Source organism: Belonocnema kinseyi, chromosome 6 (assembly GCF_010883055.1).
Source record: "Belonocnema kinseyi isolate 2016_QV_RU_SX_M_011 chromosome 6, B_treatae_v1, whole genome shotgun sequence".
NCBI lineage: Eukaryota > Metazoa > Arthropoda > Insecta > Hymenoptera > Cynipidae > Belonocnema > Belonocnema kinseyi.
In genome coordinates, this window is record NC_046662.1 from 47,601,091 (window position 1) to 47,616,384 (window position 15,294).

The 15,294-nt window shown below is 23.8% G+C and overlaps 2 protein-coding genes across 3 annotated transcripts in view; one reads left to right on the top strand and one right to left on the bottom strand.

Annotated features, from left to right (window-relative positions):
• LOC117175128 (transmembrane protein adipocyte-associated 1 homolog) overlaps positions 1–7,374 on the bottom strand; it is a 53,713-nt gene extending 46,339 nt beyond the window's left edge. For both annotated transcript variants that reach the window (XM_033364704.1, XM_033364703.1), the window contains exon 1: positions 7,049–7,374. The gene's annotated coding sequence lies outside the window, so the exon portion shown is untranslated. The remainder of the gene's footprint in view (positions 1–7,048) is intronic.
• A 5,114-nt stretch (positions 7,375–12,488) lies between these two features.
• Positions 12,489–15,294, top strand: part of LOC117174532 (ufm1-specific protease 1) — an 11,274-nt gene continuing 8,468 nt past the window's right edge. Inside the window, exon 1 of the mRNA XM_033363735.1 lies at positions 12,489–12,883. Within this exon, the coding sequence (XP_033219626.1) occupies positions 12,746–12,883 (138 nt within the window). The 5' untranslated portion in view covers positions 12,489–12,745. The remainder of the gene's footprint in view (positions 12,884–15,294) is intronic.

Genomic DNA, 15,294 nt, shown 5'->3' on the forward strand with positions numbered 1-15,294 from the left:
TTTTCCAACTTTTCCCTGATTTCTTCCCATTTTTTTATTTCTTTCTTAACTTCAGCCATTTCCCGCCTAATTTCCTTCTTTAATTCCTCTCCCCTTCTCTCCAGCTTTTCTTCATAAATCCCCATTACCTCTATTATCACTTATCTAATTTCCTTCAGCCTTTCTTCTTTCATCGACAATTCATTTTCATCTCCGCTACCGCTAACTGTTTAATTTGAAATATAAATTCTTTTTTGAAGCAATTTTTGAACTGAAAAATGAAGTATTTCAAGTTCGTATTTTTTGTTTAAATTTAACTGTTTTTTATTTAATATTTATATATATTAACAATTTTTTTTGGTTGTAATATCAACTACACCATTTTTTTTTTTTGAAAATTCAACTTTTTTGGTTTCAAGTTATACTACAATGAAATAGTTGAGTGTTCAACTAAAAAGATCAATTTCCAAACAACTAGTTGAATTTTCAACTAAAAAAATCAATTTTTGGTTCAAAATTATATTTTGAACTGAAAATTAAACTATTTTTTGTTGTTTTAAACTCATTTCTTTCAATGGAAATTTAACTGCCTAATTTATAATATAATTCTATTTTAAATTAATTTTTGAAGTAACAAATAAAATATTTCAAGTTGGTATTTTTTGTTTAAATTAAAATTTTTTTTTATTGAATATTAAGATTTTTGAAATCTTTTTTGTTTGGAATATTAACTATTCAATTTGTTGTTAAAAATTCATCTTTTTTGGTTTAAAGTTCTACTACAACCAAATAGTTCAATGCTCAAATAAAAAGATCTATTTTCAAACAAATAGTTGAATTTTTAACTAAAAACTATCAATTTTCAAACCAACAGTTGAATTTTTAACTAAAAAATATCAATTTGCAATTAAGTAGTTGAATTTTGAACTGAAAAAATCAATTTGGTTCCAAATTATTTTTGAACTGAAAATTAAACTATGTTATTTTTTTGGTTACAAATTTTTTGTAGTTGCAAACTCATTTCTTCCGATTAAAATTTATCTGTTTAATTTAAACATATCAATTAGTTTTTAAAATAATTTTGAACTTAAAAATGAAGTATTTCAATTTCGTCTTTTTTGTTTAAATTTAAATGTTTTTGATTTCACATTTAAATATTTAACATATATTTTTTGGAATATCAAGTATTCAATTTTTTGTTCAAAATTCATCTTTTTTGGTTCAAAGTTATATTTCAACCAAATAGTTCAATTGTCAACTAAAAAGGTCAATTTTCAAACTGATAGTTGAATTTTTTAACTGAAAAAAAATCAATTTGCAATCAAATATTTGAATTTTTAACTTAAAAAATCAATTTTTGTTTCAAAATTATTTTTTTTTAACGGAAAATTGAATTACTATTTTTATTTGATTAATTTTTTTTTTAGTTTTAAGCTCATTTTAAAAAATAATTAATTTTCGAACTAAAAAGTGAAGTATTTAAAGGTCGTATTTTTTTCTTTAAATTTAACTGTTTTTTATTAATATTAAAATATTTCAAATCTTTTTTTTTTGAATATCAACTATTCGATATTTTGTTCAAAATTCATCTTTTTTGGTTCAAGGTTATATTTTAACCAAATAGTTGAATTTTTAAATAACAAAATCATTTTTTAAATTCAAAATTATTTTAACTGAAAATTGAACTATTGTTTAAAAATTGTCAATAAATAGTTGAATTTTTAACTAAAAAAATCAATTTTTGGTTCAAAATTAATTTTTTAACTGAAAATCGAAATTTTTTTTCTAAGTTAAAAACTCGTTGCTTTCGATGAAAATTTAACTGTTTGATTTTTAATATAAATTCTTTTAAATTAATTTTTGAATTGAAAAATTAAGTATTTCTAGCTCATATTTTCTGTTTAAATTGAACTCATCTTTATTTAATATTAAACAATTTACAAATATTTTTTGTTTGGAATATTAAATATTCAATTTTTTGTTAAAAATTCATCTTTTTGGTTTAAAGTTCTACTTTAACGAAATATTTGAATGCTCAACTGAAAAAACAATTTTTAAACAAATAGTTAAATGTTTAACTAAAAACTATCAATTTTCAATCAAAGAGTTAAATTTTTAACTGGAAAGGATCAATTTTGCACCAAGAATGAAACACTTAAATTTCCAATTAAAGAAAAATTAATTTCCAACAAAAAAAAGGGAATTTTCAACAAAATAGTTAAACTTTCAACCAAAGTTGAAATGTCGAATAGTTGAATTTCCAACCCAAAAGATTAATTTTCGGGCAAAATACTGATTTTCAAAAAAATACATAAATTTAAATTTTCAGTTAAAAAAATTAATATTCAATAAAAAACAATTATTCAACATAATAATTAAATTTATAAGAAGAAAGATTAATTCTCTATCAAAAAATATAAATGTTCAGCCAAAACTTAAATAGTTAAATTATTAGAGAGTAAAATAAATTTTCAACCAATAATAAACAATTTTCGACACAATAGTTGAATTTACAACAAAGAAAATGAATTTTTAATCAAGACGATTCAATTTCTATCAAACAACATCAATTTTTAACCAAATATGGAATCACTAAATTTTCAATTGAAGAAATAAATTTTTAAGTAAAAACATGAATCTTTAGCAACAAATAACTAATTTTTAACTAAATAGTGGAATTTTCAACCCAAAATTTTTTCAACCCATAATGCAATCAATTAATTTTCAACTAAAATTGTGAATCCTCTTCAAATTGATTATTTAAATTTTAAGTTATAAAATTAATTTAAAAAATAAAATAAATTACAACAGCATGGTTAAATTTTCAATTAAAAAATAAAACTAATTTTTAACCAAAGACATAATTTTCAACTAAAATGATGGAATATTCTGGTAGATTATTTAAATTTTAATTTGCAAAAATTAATTTAACTTCTATTGGTCTGTTTTTATTGAATTAATGTTCTTCGTTAAAAATTAATTTTTTGGTTGTTTTAATCTTTTTTTTTTAAATTGAAACTTTAACTATTCTATTTTTTATTGACAATTTATTTTTTTTAGTTGAAAACTAAAGTATTCTCTTTAAATAAATCGTTGAAAAATAATCATTTAGTTAAAAATTAATTTGTTTGTGTCGAAAATTAATATATTTTTTTAATTTTAATTTAATTTTTTTAAAAGAAAATTAATTTTTTAGGTTGAAAATTCACCTGTTTCATTAAAAATGTAACTATTTCGTTGAAATTTAATTTTTTTACCGAAAATTTAATAATATGGTTAAAAATTCATTACTTTGTTTGAAAATGTAACTATTTTGTTAACAAGTTATCCTTTTTGGAAAAAATTAACGTTCTTGGTTGAAAATTCAATTTTGTTTTATTTTTAAATATATTTATTTTCAAACTGAAACTTCAACTATTCCATTTTTTTGTTGAAAATTTTGCATTTTCTTTTAAAAACTCATGTTTTTTCTAGAAAATTGGCCTTTTTGGTAGAAAATAATTTCTTTGGATTGAAAATTTATATTTTTAATTAAAAATGTAACTATTTCATTGAGCATTTATTTGATAGGTTGAAAATTAAATTTTTTAGTGAAAATTTAACGATTTTATTCACAATTTTCAATTTTATTTAAAAATAATTTCTTTAGTTAAATTTCGTTTTCTTTTATTAAAAAATTAAATTTTTAAATCGATATGTACCTATATAATTTTTGCTGGAAAATTAATCTTTTTTTTAGATGAAAATTCATTTATTTTCTTAAAAATGCATAATATTTCTGTATTTTTCAACTCAAGCTTTAACTGTTCTATTTTTTCTTCTACAAATTTTATCATTTTTTTTTTGTTGAAAACTCATGTGGTAATTTTTGGTAGAAAATTCATCTCTTGGATTAAAAATGTGACTATTTCGTTGAAAATAAAATTTTTTAGTGAAAATTTAACATTATGGTTAAAAATTTAACTATTTTATGAAAAATTCATTATTTGAATATTTTTCAAAATTAATTTTTTTACTGGAAATTTAACAATATGTTTAAAAATTCATTCCTTTGGTTGGAAATGTAACTATTTTGTTAAAAACTTATCCTTTTTGGAAAAAACTACTGTTCTTGGTTGAAAATTAATTTTTTGTTTTGTCTGAAATTTACTTATTTTTAAACTGAAACGTTAACTATTCTATTTTTTGTTGAAAATTTATCATTTTCTGTTGAAAACTCATGTATTTTCTAAATAATTGGCGTTTTTTTGGTAAAAAATAATTTTTTTTATTGAAAATTTATTTTATTGGTTAAAAATTAATTTTTATAATGAAAAATGACATTATGGTAAATTATTTAACTATTTTATTGAAAATTTAACAATATGGTTAAAAATTCATTCCTTTGGTTGGAAATGTAACTATTTTGTTAAAAAATTATCATTTTTGGCAAAAATTAATGTCCTTTTTTTTAAAAATATTTAATTTCAAACTGTAACTTTGACTATTCCATTTTTCGTTGAAAATGTATCATTTTCTGTTGAAAACTCATTTATTTTCTAGAAAATTTGCCCTTTTTGGTAGAAAATAATTTTGTTTATTATTACATTTTTTAGTGAAAATTTAACTATTTTATTTAAAATTCATCATTTTAGTTAAAACTTTAACAATCTTGTTAAAAAATCGTTTTCTTTTATGATATAAAATTAATTTTGTAAACGTAAGTATATCATTCTTGCTGGAAAATTCATCATTTTTTAGATAAAAATTCATTTATCTTGTTGAAAATTTGTTTTTCGTGCTGAAAATTATAATTATAATTAAGAAAATTAAATTTTCGGGTTCAAAATTCACCTTTTCCATTAAAAATGTAACTATTTTGTTGAAAATTGATTTTTTGTACTGCAAATTTAACAATATGGTAAAAAATTCATTCCTTTGTTTGAAAATGTAACTATTTTGTTAAAAAGTTATCCTTTTTGGAAAAAATTAATGTTTTGGTTGAAAATTCAATTTTATTTTGTTTAAAATTGATCTATTTTCAAATAACTATTCCATTTTTCGTTGAAAATTTATCATTTTCTGTTGAAAACTCATGTATTTTCTAAATAATTGGCCTTTTTTTGGTAGAAAATCATTTTTATTATTGAAAATTTATCTGTTTGGTTAAAAATGTTGAAAAAATTTCGTTGAAAATTTATTTTATTGGTTGAAAATTAAATTTCCGAGTGAAAAATAACATTAGGGTAAAAAATTTAACTATTTTATTGAAAATTCATCATTTTAATTTTTAAAAAAATTAATTTTTTACTGAAAATTTAACAATATGGTTTAAAATTCATTCCTTTGGTTGGAAATGTAACTATTTTGTTAAAAAGTTATCTTTTTGGCAAAAATTAATGTTCTTGGTTTTTGTTTGAAAATTATTTATTTTTAAACTAAAGGTTTAACTAGTTTATTTTTCGTTGAAAATATATCATTTTCTGTTGAAAACTCATTTATTTTCTAGAAAATTGGCCTTTTTTGTGGAAAAAAATGTTGGTTCAAAATTTATTTGTTAGATTAAAAATGTAAATATTTCGTTGAAAATTTATTTTATTGTTAAAAAATTAAATTTCTAGTGAAAATTCAACATTATAGTAAAAAATTTAGCTAATTTATTGAAAATTCATGATTCGAATATTTAAAAAAATTAATTTTTGGTTTTTGTTTGAAATTTATTTATTTTTAAACTGAAACTTTTCCATTTTTTGTCCAAAATTGATCATCTTCGGTTGAAAACTCTATTTTCTAGAAATTTAGCCTTTTTTGGTAAAGATTAATTTTTTTTTGTTAAAAATTTATTTTATAGGTTGAAAAATTAAATATATCATGAGTGCTTGAAAATTCATCCTCTTTCAAATGAAAATTCATTTATCTTGTTGAAAATTAGTTTTTTTGTAAAAAATTCATAATATTTTTCTTTTGAAACTTCCACACTTTGTATTACATTTTTTTCTTATTGACTGACAAATATTCTTCTTCGGTCATCCTTTTTAGGAAAAATTAATGTTTTTGGTTGAAAATTCATTTTGGTCGTTTAAAATTTATTTATTTTCAAACTGAAACTTTAAATATTCCATTTTTTGTTGAAAATTTATAATTTTATGTTAAAAACTCATGTATTGGAAATTCATCTCTTTGATGAAAACTAAATTTTTTAGTGAAAATTTAACATTATGGTTAAAAATTGAACTATTTTATTGAAAATTCGTTTTCTTGTATGATAAAAAATTAGTCTTTTTAACGGAAAATCTATTTTTAGATGAAAAGTCATATATTTTGTAAATTTTTTTTAATTCGTATTTTTAAGGTTGAAAAAGTTAAAATAATTTATGAAATTATTAGAGTTAAAAAATTATTCTTTTTGGTTAAAAATGTATCTATTTTTAAAAACAAGTCTTTTTAAATTTTCCTAAGTATCGTAGGTAAATTATATGTATATAACCTTAAAACAAATAAAATAAAAAATAATTTTTTGTATTTTTCATTTGTATTAAACATTTTCTAATTTTTCACTATACTATTTTAAAAAATCAGCACTTTAATTTTTCTACAAGTCAAATTTCTAACAATAATAATAATTTCGAAGTTTCTCATAAAAAAAAAAACAAAACCTAATAATTTCTAAAACGTCAAATAATCTAATTAACTCAGTTAATATTGTGCTGTCATCGATAATTTTAAACAATCTCATACTTACATTTCAACAGAAAGAGCCTCTTTCTGACAGCGAATTAAAAAAGGAAAAAATGAATTTACATTTTGTGCGCAACATAACCTAAAAATTCCCTCTGACTCACAGATATCCTTGAGTCAACAAAGGACGTTCGATTGAAAACACACTTTTCAAGCGAATCAATTAAAATGCGCAAACTATCATTTCCTGATTAAAACGATATCTTCATTGAATTAAATTATACCGAAAATCGATAAAATGCTATTTCTCGCGACCTAGAGAACTGTCATCTTTGACAGATGCTCGGAAAAATAACCTATTTTCGACGTTCCGCTCTGATTAGATAGACTACGATTTCTAAATCCAACTTACGAAATCAGACGAGATTTTCACTCTCCACAAGTAAAATGTTTGTTGTGTCTCCCACACAAATGCACAAAGTTTAGCTGCAGTTGCACTTTTTTCTCGTCACTTGATGCTCTGCAATGTCGAATTCCTCATCGGGAAAGATTTCAACGTCCATCATGTCAGGCCAAAAGTTTCGAGTTTTCCAAAAACTGATGGGATTTCAGGCCGTTTTTTTTGGATGGTAATAACGCCACACAAAATAACTCAAAACTGTATATTTCACAGCTATTATCAATAATCCGACTCGCAAGGTCCGCGGCTGCATTCCCGAGTTTTGCGCCGTTTAATTTCCTTAGTTTATTTCGTTACTGACGCGAAGGGCATTGGAGTTGTTGGATTTAGTTCATAGGTGGCGCCACCAATTATGTTCTAATAAGAATTAATTAATTGCGCATGCGGCGCGTCAATAACAGGATTAGTTAACTTTGGCGCGCTTATTTGAAATAATTAATTTTGTTTTTGTTGATAAATGTTTTAAATAAACAATGTTGCAAAGTGTATCAAGATATTAAAAATAATTTTTAATTCATTTTTAAGATAAAAAGGGTATTTCTTTCTTTATATTTTAAATTGGTTATTCATTTTTAAGGAATACAAATCAAACAGTTATTTTAAATTTCACTTTATAAGGCTGTTTTCTGACCATAGAATTAGTTTTAATAAGAGATCCTCTAGGTAGAATTCTGAGCTGGTTATATTACTTTGAGAACGGTAACGAGAATGAGAATATTACCAAGAATATAACCGAGAAATAAATTGGTTAAGAATTTATGAGAATCTCAGAATTTATTTTAATTAATAGAAATTTGAATTTTTTCGTTAACTTTTCATTTGAAAATTTAATGTTTTTTTCAAGTTTGTCTTTTTTATTTTTAAGTTGATATGTTTCAGCAGAAAGTTAATATTTTTTTGATATAAATGCAACTTTTTGGTTATAAATTAAGCTACTATGTACTACTTTCTTGAAAACTTAAATATTTCGTAGAAAATTTAATTTTTGTTTAAAATTTATATTTTGGTGTTGAAAAATCAACGGAAATATTTTCTGGATTAAGTTCCAATCATAAAAAAAAAGTTTTTTTATTACAAATTTATCTGTTTTAGTATAAAATTGATATTTTTTGGATAATAATGCAACTGTTTGGTAGAGAATTTAACTATATTGTCAAAAATTCATCCTTTTTGGTTAAAGAAGTCGTCGTTTTGAATTAAAAATTCAATTTTTTTCGCAGAAACTTATTTTTGTGATTCAATTTTTGATGTTACTGAGTTAACTGGAATCTTTTTTGAATGAAAAATCAACTTTTTTTTCTATTGAAAAATTTTTCTGTTATAAATTAAATTGCATATTTTTTTATAAAATTGCAACTATTTGCTAGAGAATTCAAGAATTTTGTTGAAAAGTCATGCTTTTTGGTTAAAATTCGTCTTTTTGGATTGAAAATTCAATTTTTCTGATAGAAAATACCTTCTTGTGAAAAAATTCATAGTTTGAACGTGAAAACTCGACTAAAAACTTTTCCAACAGAAAAATCAAATATTTTTTTGAAAATTTATCTTTTTCATTTAAAACTTCATCTGTTATAGAAGAAATTTCATTTTTTATATGAAAATGCAACTGTTTGGTTAAAAATCTTTTTTCTTTGCTTGTTAATTCAACTAATTTGTTTAAAACATTTGGTTGAATCGCTTTGTTAAGAAATCATTTTTTTTGTTCAAGATTTATATTTTAAGTTGCGAAGCTATCGCTTTGGTTAAAAGTTTGATTATATTGTTATAAATTATTCTTTTTTAGTTGGAAATTAAACTACTTGCATCAAAGTTAAACTACATTGTGAAATTTTTCTTTATTGAAGGGTTATGTCTGGTTGAAAATGTAACTGTTTAGTTGGAAAATACTTCTTTTTTTTTGTTTAGAATTAATTTTGTAACAGAAAATGTAACTTTTCAATTGTTTTAAGATTGATATTTTTCAGTTAAAAATTCGTGTTTTTTGTTGTAGAAAATAATTTTTTAGTTTGAAATTTCCTTTTTGCATAAAAATGCATCAGTTTCGTGGAAAATTAATTAAATTTTTAATTTAATTAATTTTTTGTTTGAAGGTTCAATAATTTAGATAAACTTTTATTTATTTTTTGAGTGAAAAATCTTTATTTGTTGGAAATTCGTGTTTTGGTTTTAAAATTCTTTTCTTTTGTTGCATAAATTGGTTGAAATTCTAACCAAAAAGATCAACTTTTTGTCAAAAAAAGATAAATCTTTAACAAAATGTATGAATTTTTAACAAGAAAGATAAATTTTCTACAAAAACAAAATATTTTCCATGAAAATGATCAATCTTTACCCTAAAACCCGAATTTTTAACCAAATAGTTGAATTTCTAACCATACAGATGAATTTCCAACGAAGAAGATTTTCTTTCTATCTAAAACTAACAAAACTAACTTTTAAACACCAAATTGAATAGTTTTTTTTCTAAATATTTTTATTTTTTTATATTTCATAAAGTTTTGACACGTTTATATATTATGTTATGTAAGAAGTTGTGGCAGAACACTAGGATCTCTAGTTTTAATAATGATTTTAAATAAACGCGTTAGTGGTAACCATGGGTATGTTCCGATTTGAGTATATGAGAGTTTTTTAAAGTTTCAAAGTTGGCAATGCCAAGTATAAGCATAGGCATCATTGCGCACCGGCAGCCTATGCTTTTACATTGGCATTGCCAACTTTGAAACTTTAAATAACTCTCAACTGCTCAAATCGGAACATACCCCAATTCTGTTATTGATGCGGCGCATGCGCAATATGAAAAAAATTGGAAGCACTGTCCCGTATGGAAAATGCAAGCTTGTGTCGATCGTTATCATATTAGACTGTTCGTGACAAAGGTCTTGTGATCGTGCAATTAGTTATGAACTGTTTATCATAAAAGAGTGTAATAATTAGGTTACTGACTGATTGTGTACTCAAGATGGCCGACTTGACGGCGCGAAAACTATTTAGTTTTTCTGCATTTTAAAAAGTGTACACGTGTGTTTACGCAAACAGCTGTTTATTTCTTTGGAAAATTTTGAAGTGTATTTGAAAGTTTTTCCTTTTTTATTCAAAAGCCTAATATTATATTCTTGGTTCAGATTTTTTTGTTTTATTTACATCTTCTTCTGTTTGGTTTAAAATATAATCTTTTTTGTAAAAAAATTATTTTTTTGTTCGAAAATTCAACTTTTTTTTGTACATTGGTTTTTTCGGATAAAAAATTCGTTTATTTGGATTAAAAATTTATCTTTTTTTGTAGAAAATATTTTTTTTTTAATTCAGCTTTGTTGGCTAGAGTTTGAAGATTTATAATATTTATTTAAAAATTTGTTTTGGAATTGTCAGTAAACTGAAGTTGAAGTTTATTTAATGATTTTGTTTCAAATTAATTGAAAAGTATTTGCTTAAAAATTCATTTTATGTTTTGTTTAAAATTGAACTATTTTGTTGAAAATTAGTTGTTTTAGTTAGAAATCAATTCTTGTCCTGAAAATTTAACTATGTTACAATTTTGTTTGAAATTTTATCTTTTTTTGGATGAAAATTAATTTATTTTGTTGAAAATTATTTTTTTTCTGTTAAATTAATTTCCTGCTTTAAAACTTCAACTATGTGGTTACAAGTTCATATTTTTTGGTTAAAAATGCATTCTTTCTCTTTTCCTTTAAATTCTACTATAATATTTTTAATTGGTTCAGAATTGGTCACTTTTGTTCAAATATTATATTATTTGGTTGAAAATGTAATTATTGTATTGAAAATTCATATATTTTGTTAAAAAATCTTTTTTTGTTGTTTGACAATTAAACTATTCTTGTGTACATATTTTTTCTTTTTAAGAATAAATTAATTGAAAAATTCATTTCCTTGGTGTAAAACTAATATCTTTGGTTGAAAATTTGACTATTTTCAATGGAAATTTATTGTATTTTTTTTCAGTTGAAAATACATTTTTCAACTGATAATGTGGGTATTTAATTTTTGCTTGAAAATTCATATTTTTAGTTGAAAATTAATTAATTTTATTGAGAGGACCTCCTTTTTGTTTTGAAAATTTATTTCTTGGGCTGTAAATTAACGATTTTTCTATTGGAAATTATTGTTATGAACTAAAAATTTAACTATTTGCATTTTTTGTCTAAACTGAAAATTTAATTTTTACATAGATGTTTCCAAAATGATCATTTTTAGTTGAAAACTCAAATGTTTGGTTCAAAATTGGTCGGCGAAAAGTCAATATATTTCTTTAGAAATTATGGAAGAGTGTATTTCAAAGTGTTTCCTCTTCTATTGAAAAATCTGATATATTTTTGGTGCAGAATTGATTAATTTTGTTTAAACATTCTATTATTTGTTGAAACTTTAATTATTCTAAGAAAAATTCATCTATTTTGTTAAGAAATATATTTTTTTTTGAAAATTCAACCGTTTTTTTACATTCATCTAAAGTTTTTTTTTAATTAACCTTTTTTGGTCAAAGATTGACGTTTCATTATTTTTGTTTTAAAATCTTTTTTTGTAATTTTCGATGTATTTACTAAAAATTCGTTTTTTTTTTTTGTGTGTGGAAAAAGTAATCTCATTAGTTAAAACTTCGTCTTATTTGGTTAAAAATTAATTTCTTAGTTTACTGACGAATTTAACTACTACATTTTTTGAGGAAAACTTTTTTATATAGCAGTTTAGTCTTCTTGGTAAAAACTTAATTTTGTTGTAAAAAATCCTATAACTTGGGTAAAAATTGAAGCACTCTAAAAAATTAATTTTTTGGGTTAAAAATTGGACTATTTTTTTTAAAACTCATTTTCCTTACAGTTGGAAATACAATTTTTGAACTGAAAATGTAGCTTTTACATTTTTACTTGCAAATTTATCTTTTTTAGTTGAAAATTCGATTTTTGTTTAGTTGAAAATTTATTTTTCTAACTGAAACATTTGCCTTTTTGGTAGTTCATTTATCTTTTATGTTGAGAATTGAACTGCTTAGTTCAAAATGCATCTTTCTTTTTTAAAATTTGACTATCTTTTTGAAAATTCGCTTTTTAGTTGTCAATTATTTTTTTTTTTACTGGAAATTTAACTATTTTGTTTTTGCTTGGAAATTTATCTTTTTGTGGTGAAAATTCATTTATTTTGCTGAAAAGTTTGATTTCAGATTTAATTCAACTCTTTTTGATTGTTCACTTTGTTGGAAAATTGAACTAATTTGTTGAAAATGTACTTTTCTTAGAAAAGACAAGGTTGAATTTCGTTCGTGTATTTTGTGACTGACGTGGAAGTCATTTAGCGTTGTTGTATTTAGTTGATGGGTGGCGCCACCAATAATGTTCTAGAATGGAAAATACAAGCACTGTGTCGATCATAACCTTATTAGACAGTTCCTAACAAAGTTTTTATGACCATGCAATTAGTTTTGAACTGCTTACCTTAAAAGAGTGTAATAATTATTAAGATTATTGACTGATTGTACATTCAAGATGGCCGATTTGAGGGCGCGAAAACTGGTTTATTTTTTTTCATTTTAAAAAGTGTACACTTGTGTTCACGTAAACAGCTGTTAATTTTTTTTTTGAAATTTTTAAGAGTGTAGACTATTTATTAATTGTTTCATAAATAAACATTATGACACTCAATTATTGTGAAAGTTTATTAAAAAACGTGCATAAGGGATTACCTTTGCCTGATTCGAAGGGAGAGACTTTTTTTGTGAAAGGAGATTATGATTATTGGCATTATGGCTGTGATGGTTTTAACGACAAGGTAATACACGAATTTTTCTATCAATTTAATAAATAATTGAAAGGTAGCTGAATAAATTGATAATTGGAGATAATTTTTCAAAAACAGGGTTTTGGGCGTCAGAGTCAAACTGCGCTTGCGTCGCGCTGACAACTCGATTGGTCACTGTTAGCGCGCTGATTTTGAATTAGGTGAATATTCAGATTTAATATTTATAGTAAATAATGATTGAGAAATGCCTAAATAGAATTTTCCGAATCCTAAAATAAGATTTTGGAGTGACAGATACAAAAAATTAGATTTTAATGAAAAAGAGATTATGGATTCTGAGTACAGAGAAATTAATCATTTTTTGTTTGTCTCAATGATTAATCTCGTCTCTGTCAAGTTCTAAAATTAAATTTTGGTTTATTTCCGACAATGTGCCCCAGAATAAAATCACTAAACTTATCAAAAATGAATTGATAGTTAATTACTGCACTGATAAATGTTACATATATCATACATTTTTTAAATAAGTTGAAGAAGGCTTGAATTAAAATTGCTAATTAATCATTGTATAAATATTATAAAATATATAATATTGTATACAAATAATCAAATCATATCTATACTATTAAAACTAATTTTGTTTGCTTAAAACTAAAACATCTTATTACATTTTTATGCAAATTTTGAAACATTAAAAGTTACCTTGGTGGCCCTTTCTAACCATTATTTATTATAAATATTAAATCTGAATATTTATACAATTCCAAATCAGCGCGTTGACAGTGACCATTAGGGTTGTCGGCGCGACGCAAGCGCAGTTTAAATAGTTCCAACTGCGCATGCACCGATTGAGTATTTCCATTAAGTCATAAAATTTCAAAATGGCCGAACACCTCAGGCACGGCACTCGTGTTGAATACGCTGAAACGCATGCAATGTAATTTTCGAGAATCAAGTTATTGTTTTATTTAAAAAAAAGGTACTTTCGTGTTTTATTGTGGGTTCTACGAATGAGCATGGAAGGGACCGTGGAATCTCATTTCATAAAATTTCAACTTTCATGAAAGAAACCAATAAAAAGTATGTCAGTGGAACGTACACTTTTCAGGAAAAAATAGAGTTTGCGAAAAAAAGACATGAACAATGGATAAGTACGATTAAACGTGATCAATTGAGTGAATCGCAAATAAGAAATGCAACAATTTTCTCAAACCAGTTTGTATTAGGTAAGATAAGTTAATACACAATGCTATAACACTCAAGTTTTCACCTGCAAATTCGATTGCCTCATTTTACTCAATAAATACCAGCATTAAATATTTTTTAAGTACTTAGCGGTATTTTGTTTTTAAATACCCTAACCTCAAATTTAAAGTCTCTGACAATATGTTCAAAATTGTGTGCCACTTTTCAGGTACGCGTTGTTATGAAACAAATATAAAAGTGGCAGGGTTAATTTCTAAAAAGAGTGTATGTCCGATTTTCTTTAGGCTTCATACACGGAGAAAAAAAATACGTTACGCTTTTCGAAAAATCTGTAACCATTACAGATTTTTTACGTTAAAATAGTGACAGCATATATTTTCAGTAAACATTACTATAAAATTTCTGTAAGTAGATTCTGTGAATGTTGCAGGATTTAGTCGTAACAGTAACATAAAACACTCGTAAGCACTACAGAAAAATAACGTTAACGAGAACGGATAAATTTGTAGCATCTGCAGATAAATATCTGTAACAATTGCATACAAATATCTGTAACGATGACGAATACAATTCTGTAACGCTTGCAGACAAACGTCTGTAACGATTACAGAAAAATGTCTGTAACGATAACAGATAAATATCTGTAACGATTACAGACAAATGTCTGTAACGATTATAGACAAACGTTTGTAATGATCACAAATAAAGACCTGTAACAATTACAGGAAAATATCTGCAATGATTGCAGGTTATTGCCGGTAACTACTGCAGGTATATGTATATATTTTATTAGTAGCTTCTTACTAATTCCGCTTTGGAGATTGGGATCTCCAAAAATTACTATAGTTTTCGAATCGTATACTAAACGTCAAAAACCAATTTTGTACAAGTATATTTCCGAAGAATTGATTATAATGCGTATATCTTCAGAAATATGGATTGATCTAACCATGTATATAGTAGAACTTCCTTAAAGGCTGCAAATTTAAAATTATTGCTTATAAAAAAAAGCTGTTCCGAAAATGGGCAATAAATGTTTTTTAAAATACACTAAAATAAATTCAATAAACTTCAAAATTTTATATCCATAAGATAAAATGCTAGGAACAAAAATTTTTGACTTCATCTTCTTTCATCTATATACGAGGGTGGATTGATAAGTTTCCGGCCTGACCAAGAGATGGCGCCACTAGGCCTACCTTGAGGTGGCGTTCTATAGTACCATCCTTAGATAG